The sequence below is a fragment of the Notechis scutatus genome, chromosome 8 (assembly GCF_049901735.1).
Source record: "Notechis scutatus isolate UNSWTSFEM ecotype Mainland chromosome 8, rNotScu1.2, whole genome shotgun sequence".
NCBI lineage: Eukaryota > Metazoa > Chordata > Lepidosauria > Squamata > Elapidae > Notechis > Notechis scutatus.
In genome coordinates, this window is record NC_142016.1 from 25961326 (window position 1) to 25984426 (window position 23101).

Here is a 23101-nt window from a genome sequence, read left to right on the forward strand (position 1 = left end):
CATGCTTGCCATAAGGCAAAATCCTTTCATCTGCTTTTTTTTTTTTTCCGTTCTGGGTTTTTTAGTGATGAGAAATAACTTTAAATAGGGGTCAGGAAGAACCATGAGCAAAAGGACGAGGTGTTAAGCTTTCAAAGTGTTTGCCCTAACTAACCCTTGTAAAAAAATCCACTTCATCCCCAAAGAATCTTAAAACTTCCAGCAAAACATTCAATTTAAAAAAAAAAAAAAAGCCAGCCATGTTTTGTTCCCCCAAAAACCGCAATCCCATTTGAATAGGAAAAAAAGATGTTGGGCCAAAAAATTAAATCAAATAAAAATAAATGGAAGCAACAAAGACCCGGCCAGATAAATTCCTTTGGGAGAAGTTAAGTTTTGGAAGCCAGAATAGAAGCATCGCGGCTTAGTTAAATCTATTTCTCTTTTTTTGCAGTTTCTCTAGTTGAGTTTATGTGCTGGCGTGGCGGGCGTTTCTCAGGGTTTATGAGCCGCCGAGCGTCTGAAGATGGCGGGGGTTTAAAAAATAAAATCCAAGAAATAAGTTAAAGTTACAGGGCGAGATGAAGGTTTATTTTCAGTGCTTCCTTTATTTCTTCAAGGCCTGTCCAGGTCCTGCAGGATTCTTCAGTGCAACTAGCAGCAGCATCCTGCATGAAGTGGTACCCAGAAAGGTAGCATCACTAGTCATACGCTACCTGAAGTCAAAGAAGGGCGCTGGACCCAAAGAGGTGCAAAGTAAATCTCAGGTTGTGTTTCTCCCAGCCCCTCCCTCCAATTTAGCCCCCTTTGGAGGCAGAATGGGCCTTCCCTTCTCCTGCAGCCAAAGCCATATCAGATGCCCTCAAACGTTCCTCAACCTGGGTTGGCTTAGAAGACCTTCCAACTCTGCCATCCTTCCCCAATCAGCTTTTCCAAGGAGATGCTTCTTCTGTCGATTCTTGGACTCTCAGGGATGGTAGGGGAGGGGGCTTCCTGCCCAGCTCCCCAGGCCCTCCCCAAATTGGCCCCTCCCCCCCCCACCTGCCAAGGAGCCCCAAATTCCAAAGTTTAGGACAGGAGACTCTCTCAGCAGACCGACTGGGCTTGGCAGGGGAGGCTGTCCTGAATCCTGAGCGTGGTCGTCCCTTTGGGCGGCCGAAACCAGCAGGGCCAGCTGAGCTGGTAGCAGAAGAAATGGCGGAGGCTGCGGAAGACGGCATGGCGGAAGATGATGAAGAGCCAAGGGTCCACGATGGGGTTGAGGGCGCTCAAGCGGAAGGCCACCATGTCGGCCGCTTCGCTGTGGTCTGGATCGATGCCCCCGATGTAGGCTCGGATCTAGAGGGCAACAGGAAGCAAGGGGTTAGCAAGCAAGCTCAGAGAGCACCAAGGACCCCACAGTCTTCCTCCTCCTCCTCCTCCTCCTCCTCTCCACAAATCCTGCCTTCTACCACCGGTCATCTTCCCTAGTTGGGTCATGAAACGCCTGCAAGAAAACTACCATGCTCAAAGAGCACCAAGGACCCTACAGTCCTCTTCCTCTCCCTTCTAGCACTGATGATGTTTTCTAGTAGGGTCATGAAATGTCTGCAAGGAAACCTCCAAGCTCAGGGAGCACCAAGGACCCCACAGTCCTCCTCTTCCTCCTCCTCCTCCTCTCCACAAACCCAAAATTTCACAAGAAGAGTCCTCCACTCCTCTACTCGTTGCAGAATACCTTATGCCACCAGACTTGAAATTCTAGACCTAGACAACCTAGAACTATGCCACCTTTGGTCTGGTCTAAGTATAGTACATAAAATTATACATTGCAATGTCCTACCTGTCAATGAATACTTCAGCTTCAACCATAACAACACAAGAGCAAACAATACATATAAACTCAAGGTTAACCGCACCAAACTTGATTGCAGGAAATACGACTTCAGCAACAGAGCGGTCAATGTCTGGAACACTCTACCCGACTCTGTAGTTTCTTCCCCAAACCCCAAAACCTTTAACTTTAGACTGTCTACTATTGACCTCACCCCTTTCCTAAGAGGTCTGTAGGGGCCGTGCATAAGTGCACCAATGTGCCTACCGTCCGTGTCCTATTGGTTCTTTTTATTTTACTTATATGTATCCATGTATTCATAACTATGTTTTTACTTATACCTATTATCTTGTAAGCAATTGACAAAAATAAATCAAATAAATAAAACCCCACTGTCTCCTACCACTAATGATGTTCCCTAGTTGGGTCATGAAATGTCTGCAAGAAACCAACCCAGCCTATAGTTCTCCTCATTCTCCTCCTTCTTCCCACAACTTCTCTTCTAGAACTGATGATGTTACCTAGATGGGTAATGAAACATCAGCAAGAAAACAACCAAGCACAGAGAACACCAAGGACCCCAAAGTCCTCCTCCTCCTCCTTTCCCTTCTAGCACTGATGATGTTCCCTAGTTGGGTTGTGAAATGTCTGCAAGAAAACCACCAACCCTGATATTGAAATCCACAAGTCTTAAAAAATGGCCAAGTTTGGAGATCCTTGCTGATTTGTCCCCAGATCCCTCGAAATCGTCCCAAGCTTTGAAAAAACGACCCACTCCATCACCCTAGGATCATAACCTTCACAAGTCAAGGTTTCTCGCTTGCACGGATGTCAGACTTGAAAGATACGTGGGGTGAATTCTATCCCCTGTGCAAAGAAACCCCTGGAATTGGGGCCTTCCGAAAATCACCTTTGTTTATTTGATTGTTCACTTTTTTTTTTCCTCATTTTATCGTTGCAATAATCCTGTGCCATGGATCAGACTGACCCAAAGGCCACCCCATTTCAGCTTCCTGGCTGGAGCAGTTTCCGATTAACGTGAAGGAGGCAGTCCGGATTATTTATAATGCACATGACCTGGTGTGGTGATGGGGTCTCCAGCCTGGTTGCTAAAAATTGCTCTGTTCTTCCCCCAAATGAATGATATTCTTTTGGATTTTTTTTCCTTCAAGACATTCGAGATCACTTTTTGACCTCTTAACTGATTGCAAAAGTCCCGAGAAACGAGGATGGGAACTGAGAGAAGGAGGGCCTCTCTCTTCTCAGGAATAAAATCAGGGCTGGAGGAAAGAAGAAACATGCGCAAGAGCAGGGGCAGGTCTTCTGTTGCAGGCACACAAGCGGCCCAAAGAAGGCGTTCATCCCAAGCCCAGATGTTTTCCCCAGCTGCGTATCCCCTGGTGAGAAATGTCTTGCGCTCTGACCCAGAAAAATCACAGGCCGCAAGCTCGAAACGGGTGTCAGCATCTGCGTGTATCCATAGAAGAAAATTATTTGCAAGTCCGGTTGAACTCTGGGGTCTTCGGTGCTCTTTGACCTTGGTGGTTTTCTTGCAGATGTTTCATGACCCAACTAGGAAGCATCATCAGTGCTGGAAGAGAGTGGGGTTTAGGAAGAGGAGGAGGATTGTGGGGTCCTTGGTGCTCTCTGAGCTTGGTGGTTTTCTTGCAGATGTTTTATTACCCAACTAGGGAACATCATCAGTTGTAGAAGAGAGTGGGGTTTAGGAAGAGGAGGAAGAGCAGGAAGACTGTAGGGGTCCTCGGTGCACTCTGAGCTAGGCTGTATTCTTGCAGACATTTCATAACCCAGCTAGGTAACATTGTCAGTGTTAGAAGGGAATGGGAAGCACAGAATGGAAGAGAAAGGAGAATGGATGACGGAGAAATGAAGAGAAGGAGGAAGACTGTGGGGTCCTTGGTGCTCTCTGAGCTTGGTGGTTTTCTTGCAGACATTTCGTTACAAAACTAGGTAACATCAGCAGTGCTAATTCCAAGTTACAACAGCACTGGAAAAAAGGGACTTACAACTTTTGACCACTGCAGCATCTCTATAGTCACAGGATTAAAATTCAGGCACTTGGCAACAATCCTCTGTGTGTGTGTGTGTGTGTGTGTGTGTGACACGATCACCATTTATAACTTTCCCAGCCATCTTCCGATAAGCCAACTCAATCGGGGAAGCTGGATTTGCTTAGCGACTCCATGATCCACTTAACAACTGCAGTCATTGTCTTAAGCACTGTGGCCAAAAGGTTCTAAAATTGGGTGCAACGTTACTTAGCAAATTCCTCTGCTTAGCGGCGGAAATTTCACTGCCCGCTGCGGTCGTAATTCGAGGACTGCCTACACAGGACATTGCAAACGGAAGGTAATGCTGCAGTTGTCCCCTCCCTGACCTACTGTTCTGACCCAGGCTTCATAAACCGTAATCAATCACAAACTTGTTTTAAAAGCAAAACCTACTTTATTGCAATGCTGGGAATTGTTTCCATTCCCAGCCAGAACTAATCTTAAACAGTCCCCCAAGATAAGCACACGCCTTTCAGTGCTGTGGAATGCTGCCAAAAACAGAAGGATCAAATTAATTATAAAAGAAACCAACCGAAGCACAAGAAAAAAAAAACCAACCGAAGTATAAAGAGCTTCAACTATGACTCTGAACCGATTGAACTCCTTTGCTTCCTGCAAAGATTTCGTCATTGAGGTCTGACTTTTATCCCTTATGGGAGGGGCCAATCACCGCCCAGCCTTACTCCAGAATTCTATTTCAGCTGCTCTCGCCTCCTAGCAGCTCTGTGCATATGCACACTGGGAACAAGCTCCCCTGGTTCCTCTGCCTCGCTGCTGCCAGATTCTGGAGGTTCCAGAGGGAGCCCCCCACTCCCAGAAGGTCCTGGCCCCACCTCTGCATCCGACGCAGGACCCTCGTCCGAATCTTCTCCAGACTCCCTGACTGGTCCCCGTTCTGCCCCACTGTCCATTTCTGCTGCCGGCTGCACCGGCTGCTGGCAAACCACAACACCTATATTCTCTTTATGACAAAGCCCAATTAAAAAAAAATCGATCCGTGCCTAGGATGCAAAAATTAAAAGCCAGGCTTTGTTAACGGAGGTGGAAATTTACAAGAAGGGTGGCTTTTGAAGCAGAGCTTGTCAGGCTTGTATTTATAAATGTTGATCTGTATTTTTAGCTTGTGCTTGTCAGAATTAAAAAAAGAAACCCTCTTCCTTTTAACAAACAAATGGCTGCCCTTAAAACAAAAAAGCAACCGAGGAATATTTATCTTTGGCAGATGTTTAACTGCACAAAGAACTTCAGCAAGTTTTACCCAGTTGGAAGAAACTTTGATCAGGTAATAAGAGAGCCAGAACCAGCCAAACAAAGAAAAGAATTAAAGGATTTATAGAAATTCCCAGCTCAGGGAATGGAAAGTTTTGGGATCGTTTTATTTCACTTCCCAACTGACCTAAATTCATTAGGAAATTCACATGCTGGCTTATAATAACAACAAGGAATGTATCTATCTATATACGATTTAATTTATATCTATATACAGGTAGTCCTCGACCTGCGACCACAAATAAGCCCAAAATTTCTGTGAATAAAGGAGACATTTCTCAAAGTGAGTTTTGCCCCTGTTTTATGACCTTGCTTCCCACAGCTGTTCAGTGAATCACTGCAGTGCTTCAGTTAGTAACCTGGTTGTTAAGGAATGCTGCAATGGTCATAAGTGTGAAAAACGGTCGTAAGTCCCTTTTTTCAATGCCGTTGTAATTTCGAATGGTCACACAATGAACTACTTATATCTATCTATCTTCTATACCTATATATCTATCTATTTCTATCTGTCTCTATCTATCATCCATCTCTCTCTCTCTCTCTATCTATCTATCTATCTATCTATCTATCTATCTATCTATCTATCTATCTATCTATCTATCTATCTATCTATCTATCTATCTATCTATCTATCTATCTATCTATCTATCTATCTATCTATCTATCTATCTATCTATCTATCATCTATCTATCTATCTATCTTCTATCTAAAAGCGAAATACCACTCACGCATCATCACAAAATCTCCAGAACCGTAAAGCCTACAAACTTAAAATTTGGCACGTATCTTCCTCTTGGCTTCTAGATGCTCACTAAGAAAGGATTTTTCGAAATGACCATCAGAGCATTAATATTCCCTATATTATTATTATTATTAACACGCTCTGATGCTAAGGAGTTCTACTCCCCCTCCCCACCTGGAAAGAAATCTCTTCCAAAGGCAAAACACAAGCAGAGGGGAGGAGTTTCAGGTTCAGTTTCACAGCACCAAGCAGCTTTAGTACAGAACAGTTGAGCTAAGTCACGCCCAGGCTCCTTGTTGTCTCCTTGCTCACACAGCAAATACTGTTTCAGTTTCCAAGCAGCCCTCAACTCTCTCACACACTGAGCAGACACTAGCCAGATGAATACCAATGGATGCTGGTAGGCAGAGGCAGAATACTCGCCCCCCCCCTATTTTCCTCCCAAAAAACTAAGATCGACCACATAGTTTTGTAGCAAAGTACGGGTATCGAGCTAGTATACAATATACTATATTTTCTATATATATGATATACTACATCTATACACTCTATCCTTTCTTCCACCTGGTTTAATCCCAGATTAAATTAAATCGCACTGCAGATTAAAATCTTTGTTGGAAGAAATGTCGTTTTCTTAGGAATGCTAGTTTATAAAGCACTTTTAAAAGCATTTGCAGTGCCTCTAACAAAGGAAGAAAAACACAGTTTTGGTTGTGTTTCAAATGCTGCAGCTGTGTTTTTATAAGTGCCTTTTTGTAAGCGCTTGTTTTTTTGTTTTTTAATGTGGGTTTTGTTTTGTTTTTAACTTATCCAAATTCTCCCTTAAATATCAACCTGATTTAGGACAGAAAAACAGTCTAATTAGTCAGCTGTGTTAAGATCCCCCTCTTTCAAAATGGAAAGGTTGGCGCAGGCTCCTTTTACAATTCTTTGTAAAAGAACGGCATCTTTGGAAACCGATCTCCTCACAAGTGACTTGCATACTGCGGCTGCCCAAAAAGCCAACACAGTCCCAGGCTGCATTAACAGAGGGAGAGAATCAAAGATCATGGGGCGTTTTAATACGGCTTTATAAGCTTTTGATAAGGCCACCCTTGGAAGACTGCATCCAGTTTTGGTCCCCACGATATAAAAAAAAGATGTTGAGACTCTGGAAAGGATGCTGAGAAGAGCAACACAGAGGATTAGAAGACTAAAACATACAAAGAACAGTTGCTGGAATTGGGTAGATTTAATTTAATGAAAAGAAGGATGGGGGGGACGACGAAGACAGGGTAGCATCTTCCAATATTTGAGGGGCTGCCCCAACCTATTGGACCCCCGAAGTCAGGACTAGAAACAACGGATGGAAAACTCATCAAGGAGAGAAGCAACCAGGAACTAAGGAGGAATTTCTTTAATTGTGAGAATAATTAACCAGTGGCATGGCTTGTCTTCAGAAGTTGGAAGGGACCTTGGAGGTCATCTAATCCAACCCCGTGCTGAATCATTGGTGCTCCATCCTTGGAGGTTTTTAAGAAGAGATTGGACGACCGTTTCTTCTGAAATGATGTAGGGTCTCCTCCTTGAGCACGGGGCTGGATTAGATGACCTCCAGGGTCCCTTCCAACTCTGTTATTCCGTGTTCTAAGTTTTAGGAATCCAACCTCGTGAGTCAAAGCCTTGACACTGTTAGCTCCTAAACTCTGTGCTGTAACCTGATCTGAAGGACCTGAGGGTGGCTTGACAGCAGTATCCCAGTATTTGGGGGGCTGCCCCAAAGAAAACGGGGGTCAAATTATTCTCCAAAGACCCCCAAAGGCAGGACAAGAAGCAACAGACAGAAAGTCACCAAGGAGAGAGGCAAACTGGAAGTCAGGAGAAACTTTCCAAAAGTGAGAACAATTAACCGGTGGAACAGCTTGCCACCAGATGTTGGTGCTCCATCACTGGAGGTTTTCAAGAAGAAACTGGACAGCCATTGGATGACCAGGATGATGTAGGGTTTCCTGCTTGAGCAAGGGGTTGGACTAGAAGACCTCCAGGGTCCCATCCATCTCTTGTTATTCTGTTCCTTCTTTGTTTTAGAAAAATCTTTGCTCCGCTTGGAGAGGCCGCTACGCCTCTGGGGATGCTAGTTGAAAAATGACTAAGCTTTGCTTAGGTCCTCATAGATGTCCAGAAGGGCCTCGAGCCAACGGCTGGGCTGGCCGACGTCGGATGGGAACTGTAGTGCATCGGGTCTGAGCAGCCCCCTCGGCTTGCCAAACCCTTTTGGCCCCGTTACGTGGGGCTTCCCCCCAAGGACTAGGAGGGGATATTCTGGGAAGAGAGAGCTGAGAAGATGAACTGAGAATCAGAAGTTGGAAGAAGAAAAGGATGGCGGTCCCATCGTGGAAATTGTCAGGAAATGAATGGTCTCATTGGTCGGGTTCTCAGGGTAGCAGTATATGTCTCTCTCAACCTCAGTGACTTTAAGATGGGCGGACGTCAACCCTCAGAATTCCCCAGACTGGTTGCTAAGGCATGTGAAAAGGGGTGGACTTCAGCTCCCAGAAGGCCCCAGCCAGCATGGCTGAGGAATTCTGGGAGATGAAGTCCACCCCTCTTAAAGCACGCTAACTGGGGAATTCTGGGAGTTGTGGTCCACACATGTTCAAGTTCAAGAGTCTGCTGGCTAGGGAATTCTGGGAGTTGAAGTCCATCCCTCTTAAAGCACACTAACTGGGGAATTCTGGGAGTTGTAGTCGTCACATGTTCAAGTTCAAGAGTCTGCTGGCTAGGGAATTCTGGGAGTTGAAGTCCATCCCTCTTAAAGCACACTAACTGGGGAATTCTGGGAGTTGTGGTCTACACATGTTCAAGTTCAAGAGTCTGCTGGCTAGGGAATTCTGGGAGTTGAAGTCCACCCTCTTAAACCACACTAACTGGGAATTCTGGGAGTTGTGGTCCACACATCGAGTTCAAGAGTATGCTGGCTGGAGAATTCTGGGAGTTGAAGTCCACCCCTCAAAGCACACTAACTGGGGAATTCTGGGAGTTGTAGTCCTCACATGTTCAAGTTCAAGAGTCTGCTGGCTAGGGAATTCTGGGAGTTGAAGTCCATCCCTCTTAAAGCACACTAACTGGGGAATTCTGGGAGTTGTGGTCCTCACATGTTCAAGTTCAAGAGTCTGCTGGCTAGGGAATTCTGGGAGTTGAAGTCCACCCCTCTTAAACCACACTAACTGGGGAATTCTGGGAGTTGTGGTCCACACATCGAGTTCAAGAGTATGCTGGCTGGGGAATTCTGGGAGTTGAAGTCCACCCCTCTTAAAGCCAGCGAGGTTTTATTTTATTTATTTATTTTGTCAAGCGATTATAAGATAACAGGTATAAGTATAACATAGTTATGAATACATGAAATGGATACATATAAGAAAAATAAAAAGAAAGAACAGGACAGGGACGGTAGGCACATTGGTGAACTTATGCACAGCCCCTACAGACCTCTTAGGAAAGGGGTGAGGTCAATAGTGGACAGTCTAAGGTTAAAGGTTTTGGGGTTTGGGGAAAGAAACCACAGAGTCAGTTCTCCAAAGAAAAGAGGGTGCTAGTTGCAGGGGGCAGGCAGGCTGGCTGGGAGTTTTGGGCGCCGGAGTCTCGGCATTTCTGGAAAGCGCCAGATTGAAGAGGCCTGGTCTCAAAATCTTTGGCCGCTGGCCAACCAGGCTGTCCCATGCAGGCTTGTTCTAAGTCAACGGCTGCGTTTTGTCTTGGAGGACAACCTTGGCCAGCGGCCGACGCAGGGACCCAATTTAATTTGATCCCACTGCTCTGGAATGAAAATGGCACTCGACCTTTGCCTGGGCGTGTCCAGTCATGTCGCCCCCACCCCTTTTACAATAAAAAGGACCATTTTCCAGGAATTCTGCAGCAGCCAGCACAATTTTCAGAGGGGGGTGGGCTCCGAGGGGAGAGGATTGGGAAACCGCCCTCCCCTAGCCCTGCTGTGATTCCCTGGCCCATATTCCACAGCTGGGAGAGAGAGATGGGCAACCGTCAGAAGTATTTTCCCACTTCCCCTGAAACCACAAGGAGAAGATGCTCTCCGGAGACCAGTCTGGGTTTTTTCCTGTTCTGCACAAGCAATAATTGCTGCCTTAATTGCTTTTCAGCTTCTGGCTTCCTTTTTCCAGCATTTCCCTGCAGCGTTTGGGGGGTAACTTTTTTTTCCCAGGGATCTGGCCGTTGAAGGCCCCTCCCTTTTAAAGTGCATGGTTAACCCTCCCGCCACATCTCAAAACGCCGAGAAGGCCCAAAGGGCTAGTTTGCCAATACTAGCAATAGCCCTTAGACTTCTATCTGGCTTCCCAGTGCTTTCCAGCCCTCTCTAAGCAGTTTACAGAGTCGGCCTCTTGCCCCCAACCATCTGGGTCCTCATTTGACCGACCTCAGAAGGACGGGAGGCTGAGTCAACCTTGAGCTGGTCAACATCGAACTGCTGGCAGTGGGCAGAGTTAGCCTGCAATACTCCATTCTAACAGGAAGGAAGGAAGGAAGGAAGGAAGGAAGGAAGGAAGGAAGGAAGGAAGGAAGGAAGGAAGGAAGGAAGGAAGGAAGGAAGGAAGGAAGGAAGGAGGTAGGTTTACAGAGTCAGCCTCTTGCCCCAACCATCTGGGTCCTCATTTGACCCACCTCGGAAGGACGGGAGGCTGAGTCAACCTTGAGCTGGTCAGAATCGAACTGCTGGCAGTGGGCAGAGTTAGCCTGCAATACTCCATTCTAACAGGAAGGAAGGAAGGAAGGAAGGAAGGAAGGAAGGAAGGAAGGAAGGAAGGAAGGAAGGAAGGAAGGAAGGGAGGAAGGAAGGAAGGAAGGAAGGAGGTAGGTTTACAGAGTCAGCCTCTTGCCCCCAACCATCTGGGTCCTCATTTGACCCACCTCGGAAGGACGGGAGGCTGAGTCAACCTTGAGCTGGTCAGAATCGAACTGCTGGCAGTGGGCAGAGTTAGCCTGCAATACTCCATTCTAACAGGAAGGAAGGAAGGAAGGAAGGAAGGAAGGAAGGAAGGAAGGAAGGAAGGAAGGAAGGAAGGAAGGAAGGAAGGAAGGAAGGAAGGAAGGAAGGAAGGAAGGTTTACAGAGTCAGCCTCTTGTCTTCAACCATCTAGGTCCTCATTTTACCCACTTCGGAAGGACGGAAGGCTGAGTCAACCTGGAGCCTGGTGGGATTTGAACTGCCAAATTGCAGGCAGCTGATAGTCAGCAGAAGTGGCTTGCAGCACTGCACTCTAAGCACCGCGCCACTGAGGCTTTATAATCTTCGACTTACGAGCTCCGTTGGGCGCAGAATTTCCATTGCTAAGCAAGGATTCATTCAGTGAGTTGCGCTTGATTTTATGACCTTTGTTTTTTGTTTGTTTTTTGGCCAAGGGTGAGCGAATCACTGCTGTTGTTAAATGACTCAGGCTGTCGTTAAGTGAATCCGGCTCCCCCACAATGACTTCGCTTGCCGTAAGATCGCCAGTGGAGATCCCTTGATCCCGGGAAGCTGCAACCTTTGTCAATCTGGGCTTGATTGCCAAGTGCCCGAATTCGGGGAGGATACTACGACAGTCGTAAGTGTGAAGACTGGTTTGTAAGTCATTTTTTCCAGGAGGCAACGTAACTTTTGAGCAGATGTTAAATGAATGGTTGCAATTCGAGAACTATCTGTATTTCTTCCTAAGATTTTTTACCCCGTATTATAGAATAGAATAGAATAGAATAGAATAGAATAGAATAGAATAGAATAGAATAGAATAGAATAGAATAATAGAATAGAATAGAAAATAGGATAGAAAAATAGAATAGAGTAGAGTAGAATAGAGAGTGGAATAGAATAGAATAGAATAGAATAGAATAGAATAGAATAGAATAGAATAGAATAGAATAGAATAGAATAGAAATAGAAATAGAAATAGAAATAGAAATAGAAATAGAATAAAATAGAACTAGGAACAGAATAGAATAGAATAGAACAGAACAGAATAGAAATAGAAATAGAATAAAATAGAACTAGGAACAGAATAGAATAGAATAGAATAGAATAGAATAGAATAGAATAGAATAGAATAGAATAGAATAGAATAGAATAGAATAGAATAGAATAGAATAGAATAGAATAGAATAGAATAGAATTCTTTACTGGCCAAGTGTGATTAGACACACAAGGAATTTGTCTTTGGTGCAAATACTCTGTGTACATAGAAGAAAAGAGACATTCGTCAAGACTCAAGAATCATCAGGTACAACACTTTATGATAGTCATACAGAACAATAAGCCATCGAATCATACTAGGAAACAGTCCATATAAATCGTAAGGATGCAAGCAACCAAGCTACAGTCATACAGTCACAAGTGGTAGGGGATGAGTAATCAGGAGTGATGAGAAGATTAATAGTAATAGTAGTGCAGACTTAGTAAATAGTTGGATAGCGTTGAGGGAATTATTTGTTTAGCAGAGTGATGACATTTGGGTCATTTTGAGGGAAGGAGTTGAAACAGTTTATGTCTGGGATGTGAGGGGTTTGTAAATATTTTCACAGCCCTCTTTTTGACTCGTGCAGGATACAGGTCCTCCTCCATGGAAGGCAGGTTAGTAGCCATTGTGTTTTTCTGCATTGGTCCTAATTCCTCTCTGGAGTCTGTGTCTGTCCTGTTGGGTTGCAGAACCGAACCAGACCGTTATAGAGGTGCAGAGGACAGATTCCATCCTTCCTCTGTCATTCCTCCGTATTCTAAACAGGCTGGCCTACTTTTTCTGAGCTGAAAACTGGGTGTTTAAAAAAAATACAGCCTTGATTCTCGCCCAGGGCAGCTTTTGAATCCTGCAGCGATCGTGTGTGTGTCGTTCTTTCCACCCCGCGAGAAAAAACAACAACCCCAAAATCAGATTGCATGGTGCAAAGCCAAGCAACGGAAGGAAGGGGGTGGCAAAGCTTGCCTCGTGCCCTAGAAACTCTGCCACTTCCTACCCCTAGATGAAATGATAAGGCTGGCCGTGATTGAAGGAGGGCAGAGAGAACCACCCACGCACGCACAAGACCTCAATCGGCACAACCGTAGGCTGGCATCCAGTGACGGAGTGGAACAAAACTTGAAATTCAATTTGGTTCGGGCGAGATTCTTCTCCCATCTCCTGGTTTGGGGAACTGGATTGGCAGGACTTGCAGTACATAATTTGGAGCAAACTTTTCGAGGGTTTTGACAAAGAACCCCAATAAATGAAGCTCTGCCCCCCACCCAGCCTCTGATTCAGGCAGCTTTGACCCCCTTGGCAAGTTGGTCTCTTGCCCCTTTGTATTTTTTTCTTTATTGGCTGTTTCCGAGTATGATTTGATTGCTTATTGTACCCTATGACTATTATTAAGTGTTGCAACTTACGATTCTCGATGAATGTATTTGTTTTCCTTTTGTATACACTGAGTGCATAGGCACCAAAGACAAATATCACACTTGGCCAATAATGAATTCTATTCTATTTTGTTCTTTATCCATCGTTCTGATTAGGCCTCTCTCAATTATTGACACAGCCTGACCCAAACAGCCTTTTGTGCTAACTTATCACGCCCTGCCAGCTTTCTGTTGCACCAGTAAAATGTACAACAGCCTCCAGCCATCCTGTTTTAGCCGGATCCTAAGGAGCGGTGGATTGGAACTACCAGGCAGTGGATGGCAAGAGGGAAAGTTCAGGCATTTGAATACGACAGACTGGAACACTGGGCCCTCTGTTCTAACAAAATGAAATGCAATGTAGAAAAGAGGAAGGTTTTACATTTAGGCAAGAAAAAAAAAACCCCAATGCACCTGGCTCAATAAGCAGTAACTGCGAGGGGGATCTTGGAGTCCTACTGGATGATCACTTAAACATGAGCCATTAGTGTGAGGCAGCAGCCAAAAAGGCCAGTGCAATCCTAGGCTGCATTAATAGAAAGATAGAATCAAGATCACCTGAAGCATTAATACCAATTTATAGTGCCTTGGTAAGACCACACTTGGAATACCGCATCCAGTTTTGGTCGCCACGATGTCAAAAAGAAAAGATGTAGAGACTCTGGAAAGAGTGCAGAAAAGAGCAACGAAGAGGATTTGGCTAAAACAAGGGTCTTCAGACTTGGCAAATTTAAGACTTGTGGGCTTCCACTCCCAGAATTCCTGAGCTAACATGACTGGAGGAGGAATTCTGGGAGTTGACGTCCACCAGTCTTAAAGCTGTCAAGTTTGAAGACTCCTGGGCTAAAACATATGAAAAACTGTTGCGGGAATTGGGTCTGTCTAGCAGTTTAATGAAAAGGAGGACTAGGGGTGATCGATAGCAGTCTTCCAGTATTTGAGGGGCTGCCCCAAAGAAGGGGGGGGTCAAGCTATTCTCCAAAGCAACTCAAGGCGGGACAAGAAGCAACGGATGGAAACAAATCGAGGAGAGAAGCAACCTGGAATTAAGGAGAGATTTCCCGACAGAACAATTAATTAGTGGAACAGCTTGCCACCAGAAGTTGTGAATGCTCCAATAACGGAAGTTTTCAAGAAAATATTGGATAACTATTTGTCTGAAATGGTAGAGGGTCTCCTTCTTGAGTGAGGGGTTTGACTAGAGGACCTAAGGCCTCTTTCCAGCTTGGGAATTCTGATACTTGAGCTCTAAAACAACTTTGGCAATTTTAAGACTTCAAACCCCCACAATTCCCCAGCCAGGAGAAACCGAAGATTCAGGATGAAAGTTGGCTCACTTCACACCAATAAAGCTTCCTCAATGATCAGCCATTCCACCCCGCAGGGTACACGGCTTCTTATTTTGAGCTGCTCATAATTTACAACTTGGAGCAGGGGTCTCCAACCTTGACAACTTTAAGACTTGTGGTCTTCAACTCCCAGAGGTCCTCAGCCAGCTTTGCTTCAATTGCACAATGAGGGCTGCCATCTTGACTTTTCTGCCCTCCCTGCCATCTTTTCCAACCAGGAGGCTATCAGCCAACATTTAGAACATGACACACACTGGCCGCTTTTTTGCGCCTGTTTTTCGCTTCCTCAGACTTGCAAATTGCAAACGAAAACCAGGTTTTTGGCTTTATGAACGGGCCTCCTTGCATTTCCAGAGAAACCAAACAGAAAATAAAAGCTAAAATTATAAATTAAGCTTTAAAAAAAAACCACCCTGTTTACCTACTGAACATGGCAAGCTGCGAACTGCCCAGCTGCGAACATGGCAAGCTGCGAACTGCGGGTGCATTTTTCTATCCTGTAAAGCGTTTCCATCTAATTTGGGTGCAGTTTAATAATGAAAGCGCCTTTTAGAGAACACGGAAGCACCTTAAATATTTACTGGCACCTTTCTTAAGCAGCATCGCTCTTCCTTCATTCCTGTGCATTTGAAAAGAATTAGGTTGAAAATGAATTAAAAGAACAAATTTAAGAGAAACAAGGCTGGGGGGACACCTCAACTGCCAAATCTTTTGCCTTTCTTGTTTATCCCTCTTTAGTTGGTTTTAAAAGGCGTCCAGCTTCTGAAAATAATCCTTTTTCATCCATTTCAAGACTAGCTCTTCTAGTCAAATTTCTCGAGCCCTTCTGGTCAATTTTCACAGCACCCAGAAGAAAATTCCCTTGGCATATAACAGGAAACCCCAAAACCATCAAGGAAGAAAAGGAAACATTTCAAAACCAGAGACCCTGTATTCCTTGGTAAATTATGCCAAGGGTTAACCCTGGGAATATTTTTTTTTAACGTCACGATAGTGGTTGGGACTCTCCAATCAAAATCCTGCTTGTTTCAAATGTGCAGGCAACCATCCCCATCAGAATAACAGAAGTTAGTTGGAAGGGACTTTGAAGGTCTTCTAGTCCACCCTGCCCCCTTTCTCAAGCAGGAAACCCTGTACTATTTCAGACAGAGTTCTCTCCAATCTTTGCTTGAAAACCTCCAGTGTTGGAGCACCCACAGCTTCCACTGATTAATTGTTCCAACTATTGGGAATTTTCTCCTTAATTCTGCATTGGATCTCTCCTTGATGAGTTTCCATCCGTTGCTTCTTATCTCTTGCCTTCTGGAGCTTTGGAAAATAGGTTGACCCCTTCCTCTTCTTTGGGGAAGCTCCTCAAATCTTGGAAGACTGCTATCATGTCACCCCCTGGTGCTTTTCATTAAACTAGACAGATCCTATTCCTGCAACCGTTCTTCATGTTTTAGCTTCCAGAGCCCAAACTTGGCAAGTTTAAGACTGGTGGACTTCAATTCCCGGAATTCCTGAGCTAACATGACTGGAGGAGGAATTCTGGGAGTGGAAGTCCACAAGTCTTAAAGCTGTCAAGTTTGAGGACCCCTGATCTAATCATCTGTCTGTCTGTCTATCTGTCTGTTTGTCTGTCTATCTATCTATCATCTATCATCTATCACAAGGGTCTTCAAACTTGATAGCTTTAAGACTTGTGGACTTCCACTCCCAGAATTCCTGAGCTAACAACTGGAGGAGGAATTCTGGGAGTGGAAGTCCACAAGTCTTAAAGCTATCAAGTTTGAAGACCCCTGATCTAATCATCTCTTCCCCCCCTCTCTCTCCCTGTACCTACCTACCTATTTACCTATCTGTCAATCGATCAATCTATCAATCATCTATCTATGTATGTATCTATCATCTATCCATCATCTATCACAAGGGTCTTCAAACTTGGCTAGTTTAAGACTTGTGGACTCTCAAACTCTCAAAATTCCTGAGCTAACATGACAGGAGGAGGAATTCTAAGCCCACAAATCTTAAAGCTGTCAAGTTTGGGGACCTCTGCCCTAAAATACATGACCAACAGTTGCAGGAACTGGGTATGTCTAGTCTAAGGAACAGAAGGACTGGTGTGACATTATAGCATCTTGTAATATTGAAGGGACTGTCACAAAGAAGAAGAGGGTGGGTGTCAACCTATCGTCCTCCATCTTGGCTTTTTGACCCCTGTTAAGCCCCGTGGTTAGGATTCCCGGCATGCAATTTTGTTCCTCTCGTGTCTCTGTTTGACAATGATGACACGTTGCGCAAAAATGCCCGGTTTTGGGTAAGACTTTGGCCTTCCCGCTTGCTGAGAGCTTCCTGATTGACAGGCGATCATGAAACCGTTTGGTGTTCCTTCCACTTCCCCCTTTCATCTGCGGTTTTTCTCTTTTGGTTTTTTTTCCTTCTATCCTGTGGATTTGATTGGCGAGCCATCCCGAAGGTTAATTTTCAAGGGAACAAAGGACAGGAAAGTGGCTTTTAACAACAAGGCACCAACGTGATGATCATTTCGTAATGCAGCATGGGGGATTTTCCATCTTAAAAACCGGGGGGGGGGGGGGAGAAAACCTTTACCAAGGCAGTGCAGAACAAGGATGGTTGCCCACCTCCATCTTCACCAAAAGGAGTCCTCAACTTACAACTGTTCATTTAGCAGCTGTTCCAAGTGACAAACAGCATGACCACTCCTCCCACTGACCACTATCCAGGCATTCCCATGGTCAGGTGACAAAAATTGGGGTGTTTGGTAACCAGCATAGATGAGGGACCTGCTGGCTGGGAACTTCTGGTAATTGGAGCCCACCCGTCTTAAAATGGCCAAGTTCTCAGGGACTCTAAATGAAGAAATAACTCCATTGCAAAGGCTATAAACCTGAAAACGGGCATGTGTGGAATTGAAAATGTGGTGGGGAGGGGGGAGAAAAGGAAGGAAGGGAGGGACAGATGGAGGAAGGGAGGGAGGAAAGGAAAGGAAGAAAGGACAAGGAAGGAAGGAGGAGGTGGTGGAGAAGAGGAATAACAATTAGTAAAAGATACACATAAACTGACTGCTAATTGTCCTATTGGGGAGAAGAAAGAGGAGGGGGAAGAAAAGGAAGAGAAGGAAGGAAAGGAGAGAGGGAGGATTGGAAGGAAGGAAATGGGAAGGAGAAGGAGAAGGAGAAGGAGGGAGAATAGAATAGAATAGAATAGAATAGAATAGAACAGAACAGAACAGAACAGAACAGAACAGAACAGAACAGAATAGAATAGAATAGAATAGAATAGAATAGAATAGAATAGAATAGAATAGAATAGAATAGAATAGAATTCTTTATTGACCAAGTGTAATTGGACACACAAGGAAATTGTCTTGGTGCAAATGCTCTCAGGGTACATAAAAGAAAAGATACATTCGTCCAGAGTCAAGAAGCATAAGGTACGACACTTAAGAAAGAAAGAAAGAAAGAAAGAAAGAAAGAAAGAAAGAAAGAAAGAAAGAAAGAAAGAAAGAAAGAAGAGAAAGGCTCATATCCTTAATTTTTCTGGCTTATTTCTGAACAATTTTTCTTTCTTTGTCCAGAAATGTCCCCTTTTAAAATCAAGACAAGTCACTGGACATTATCCAAAACTGGGGGGACCAAGAACCCCAATGATGGCTGCAGAAAATCTGCTAAGTACCTCTGTGTCTACCTAACCTCCACTGATGAACCTGGCGGGAGAAGATAAGAGAAGGACACCTGCCTTGCTATCTCTGCCGATGACAGGAGAAAGAGCTGGCAAACTCACCCACACCCTTCAGACAAGGGGGCAGCAGGAGGACCCCAGATGTTGTGGGGGGGGGAGGACCAAGAGGAAGCATGAAAATTCAGCTTATAAAGATTCTCTTTTTCATTGCAGACAATGACGTGTGTGTAAGCAGGAGTGGTTGAAGGGGAGACGATGCCCCTAGACAATGTGTGCGTGTGTCCAAAATAGGAGGAGGTTTCCCAAGCTATATTCAGGAATATATATTTATATCTATAAGACAGTGAGATGGGTAGCATATAAATTGAATACACATTTAATAATAAGTAAATATATGCATGCGCATTCCTCCGCTTACGAACGCGAGTGAGCCCAAATTTTCTGTTGTCAGGTGAGTTTTGCCCTATTTTTAATGCGCTCATTAATTCATTCTTAATTTACTTTGCCCTGTTTTTAATTCACGGATTGCTAAAATTGGATAATCCTACCCTTTCCCCCATCCTCGAGTTAACATTCATGCTTCCCTTTTGGACTTCTGTCTTAATGAACTGGCTCCACTTTTAAACCTTTCACCTGCAAAAGATCCTTCGGTGAAGTTTGAACAAGTAAAAAAACGTTTCCCATTTTTGTGTCGCCCCTGAAAGAGGGGACAGGCGCGCTTATTATTAACTTCTCCGCCAGGAAAGACGGTTCACCTAAGCTACTGGAGGAAGAATGCAGATTGTCCTGTTCTCCCCTCCCCACCCTGATTCTGGGGGATTGTACACTTCAAAAAGAGGGAGAGAAGAGAGATAGCATCAAAGGAAAACACGACGGGGAGGGAAGAAGAGCAAGGACAGCTATAAATATTTGGACTCTTCTGATAATGGTTCTTGTGATGAAAATCACAGAGAAGCTGAGATACTATAAAAACAGGGGGTCTCCAACCTTGGCCACTTTAAGCCTGGAGGGCTTCAACTTCCAGAATTCCCCACCCAGCAAAACTTTTAAAGTTACCAAAGTTGGCTGAGGCATTCTGGGAATTGAAGTCCACAAGTCTTCAAGTGGCCAAGGTTGGAGACCCCTGACATAGAGGGTCGGTGGGGCCGGGCTGCCTTCACGCCACAGCCTGTATTGAAAGAGACGGGAAATTCCCAGGAAAAGAGCCAATTTGGTGTCCCGGTCAAAGTATCGGACTAGAAACGGGGAGGCTGGGAGTTCTAGTTCTGCTTAAGGCACAAAGCCAGCAGGGGGACTATGAGGGCAAAGGACCAGCCACTTTCTCTCAACTCTAGGAAGGAGACAACGGCAACACACTTACGGCAAACCTTGCCAAGAAAATGGCAGGGATTTGTCTACGCTGGTTGGGGAATTCTGGGAGTTGAAGTCCCCCCATTTTCCAGTTCGATAGCACGGTGGCTCAGAATTCTGGGGGTTGAAGTCCATTCTGTCTTCCAGTGGCCAATGTTGAGAAACACTGTTCTAGTTTAAGGGGTGGTGACACCATCCTCCCTTCCATAACTTCCATAACCTCATAAGGCCAATTCCCTCCCGTCGTATCCTGTTGCGTGTACCCCAGAGTTGGCACTGTGGAGGTGAGATCCCACCCCCCCAAAAAAATGGTTTTACCAGCAAGGAGCAGATCCCTATCCTTCCCAGGACATTTTATAGCAGGGGTCTCCATCCTTGGCCACTTTTAAGCCTGGAGGGCTTCAACTCCCAGAATTCCTCAACCAACTTGGGCAACTTTTAAGACTTGTGGACTTCAATTCCCAGAATTGGATTCTGGGAGTTGAAGTCTGCAAATCTTAAAGCTTCGCTGGCTGAGGAATTCTGGGAGTTTCAGTCCACAAGTCGTAAAGTGGCCCAGGTTGGAGACCCCCCCTGCTCTACGTGACCCCTCCCCGGAGCTCCGGAGCTGTGCCCGGAGCGGGTGCCGCACCTACCGTGAGGGGCAACGTGCAGATGACAAAGATGACGGTCACAAGAGCGAGGAAGATCAGGTAATCCACCTCTTCCTCCCCTCGGCTGAACCAACTCTTCTTCCAGCGCTGTCCCGCGCCCAGGGACCCCCGCCGACGGTGTCTCTGTTTCTGGTACATCTGGCAGAGGCTGACAATGACCAGCCCGTTGCAGATGAAGATGGCCACGATGAGGAAGGCCATGACGGTGGCGTAGGACAACGAGAAGGCCACGTCCTTGTCGCCCAAGACCAAGTCCTTGTCCATCTGGACGAAGCACCAGGTGCCCGGGCAATACTGCTTGAACTTGCCCACCTCCAGGAAAGGCAGAGCGCAGAAGAGGCCACTGAAGAGGTAGGTGAGGGGCAGGCATAGCTTCACCCACCGCCGGATGTGGTGCTGCGAGTAGACGTAGGGGTAGCTGATGGCCAGGCACCGCTCCACCGCCATGGCGCAGAGCAGGAACATGGCCGCCAGGCTGAAGTACATCATGGAGAAGGCGAAGAGGTTACACAGCCAGTCCCGGCCGCCCACCATGCCCACCAGGGTGGAGTTGCAAGAGTAGGCCACGAAGACCACCGGAGAGACCACGCAGGTACCAGCCAGGTCGGTGACCACCAAGCCGGTCACCAAGATGCAGAAGGACGAGGTCTTGGCGCGCTGCTCCTTCCGGTGGAGGCCGAGGATGGCCAGGGCCGCCAAGTTGCCCACCAGGCCCGCTGCGAACATGAAGGAGCTGAGGGTGGGGTCACTGTTGGTCTGCAGGGTGGTGAGGTTGCTGCATCGGCGGGGCAGGCTGTCGGGAAAGCCGGGGCTCCGAGTCGGGCACATTGGCACGGAGAGGAGGAGGGGGGAGGCAGGGGAGAGAGAGAGAGAGAGAGACCAGCCGGCCAGGCTTCTGGGGTGGGCAGCTCCTGCGTCCAGCTTTGGGAAGGGAAAGAAAGCGGCCAAAGAAATAGGAGGGGGTTCGCCTTCCTGCCCCAGGAACACCCGTCGTGGGAGAGCTCCTCACTGAGGACTAGCAGCTTGCGGCATCCCCCCACCCCGGGGAAGGAGAAGGATGGCGCGCAGGGAAGGTGGGGGCGGAATACCTGCACGTCTCCCCGTCGGAAAGCAGAAGTCGGCTCTGGTTTCGGTTGCGGGGCGTTCCCGCTCTCCTCGGGCAGGGTGGGGGGGTCCGGGATGGGTGGGTGGGTGGGGGTCGCCTCCTCCTCCTCCGCCTCCGCTTCTCCTAGGCTGCTCCGGCTGGCGCAAGGCGGACGCGCGTGCATCTGAGCCGTCCGGGCGCTGCCCGCAGAAGCGACGGAGGGGCTGAGCTGCAGCAACGGGCGGGGACTGGGGCGAGGCCGGCCGCCCCCACCCCGGTGGGGCCAGGCCAAGGGGCGGGCGGGCTTCTGCCAGTCCTCCCCCCCTCCCCACCCGTCTCTCTCTCTGGCTCAGGATCCCTCTCAGCCTCCGGGACCCGCGTGGGGGCTCTTGCGCAACGCCCACTCAAGTCGGGGGCTGCGCTCTCTCCTTTCGCCAGGGTCTCCCACCCACCCCACCCACCGCCTCCGATCCAGAAGTGAGGACAGGATCGCTCGCACCGGCAGCCTTTCCCAAGGCTGGAGGGTCGCGGCGGCTGGGCAGGGGGAAGGGTGGGCTGCTTGGTTGCCGGAGCTGCGGACCCCCCTCCTCCCCGCGTCCGGAGTCGGGGTACGGGGGCGATCCAGAGGGATCTCTAAGAAGGGGGAGCAGGGGTCCCCAAGGCGGAGGAGTTGGAGGGCCACCCCCGCGTCCCAGCTGGCGGAGGGGGGGGCACCGTCCCCTCGGTTTCCGATACCCGGACGACCCCCTACCCTATTTAGAGCCTGCTAATTCTCTCCCCCGCCCACCCACCCGGGGTAAAGCTGGAGCCAGCCTCCTCCGGGACTCTCAGCCCCTCCTAGGATGAGAAGGACGCCCCCAGTTGGAGAAAAACCCAAATCGCCTTTGCCTGCCCCCCTCCCCCAGAAGCAGGGCTGAGTTGGGGGCGCCGCGGGCGGGGAGACCCGCGAAACGGCTCGGCCGGGCGACGGGCAGGCTCCCGGAGGAAGACTGGAAGGCTGTCAGGTGAGGAAGGTGTGTGGGGGGGTCTCCCGCTGCTGGACGGAGGGGTGGGCGTCGTTTGGAGAAAGTTGCGGGAGCTTCATCACTGGAGGCTTTCAAGAAGAGCTTGGGTTGGACTAGATGACCTCCAAGGCCCCTTCCAGCTCATCTGTTAATCTGTTAATAATGGATCTGTAAAAGCCCCCAACCCAACCAGAGAGATGAAACTGTGGACGGAAGCATGGAAGGAAGAGTGGGCGGCCATCTGTCGGAAACGACCTGCTTGGGCGGGGGTGGAGGTGGGTTGGACTAGATGACCTACAAGGCCCCTTCCAACTCATCTGTTAATAAGAGAAGGAAGGAAGGAAGGAAGGAAGGAGCTGCACGTCTGCCCGTCCCAAAGAGGGCAAAGCGCAGCGCCAGGATGGCTCCGAGGGATCTTGCGCAACTCCACTCGGGATCTTTTGCAAAGCCGGGCAGAAGCTCTTGGCGCCCCCTGCTGGCCCACACCGGGAATGAAGAATCGGAGGCGAAAAGCGGAGGAAAACCGCCAGGAGCGGCTGCTTTCCCCAACCTGCCGCCCACTGCATGCATTGGCTTGGACCCACAATCCCCCTGCCCCCTCCCCCAAATTCTCTCCCCCGAAGGCTGTTGGGAGGAGAGGAGGCGCCAGGACTGGGATCCACAACGAGGAGTTTGCAATCCTGGCCTTTTATGTAGAACTCTACC

General features: G+C 47.4%; 1 protein-coding gene across 1 annotated transcript; it reads right to left on the reverse strand.

Annotated features, from left to right (window-relative positions):
- Positions 1-429: 429 nt before the first annotated feature.
- On the reverse strand, positions 430-21310 carry PTGIR (prostaglandin I2 receptor). Its single transcript, XM_026688071.2, has 2 exons — positions 20291-21310; positions 430-1317 (listed from the first exon to the last, which is right to left on the reverse strand). Exons 1-2 carry the CDS (start codon positions 21134-21136, stop codon positions 1066-1068), a joined length of 1098 nt encoding a protein of 365 aa, XP_026543856.1. The 5' UTR covers positions 21137-21310; the 3' UTR covers positions 430-1065.
- Positions 21311-23101: the final 1791 nt, after the last annotated feature.

Bases quoted from the DNA above. Each gene is read 5' to 3' on its own strand.
- PTGIR (XM_026688071.2), bottom strand. From the start codon at position 21,136: ATGTGCCCGACTCGGAGCCCCGGCTTTCCCGACAGCCTGCCCCGCCGA. The intron at 1,318-20,290 runs GTAGGTGCGGCA...GTTGCCCTCTAG, and splicing joins TCTGCACGTTGCCCCTCACG to ATCCGAGCCTACATCGGGGG.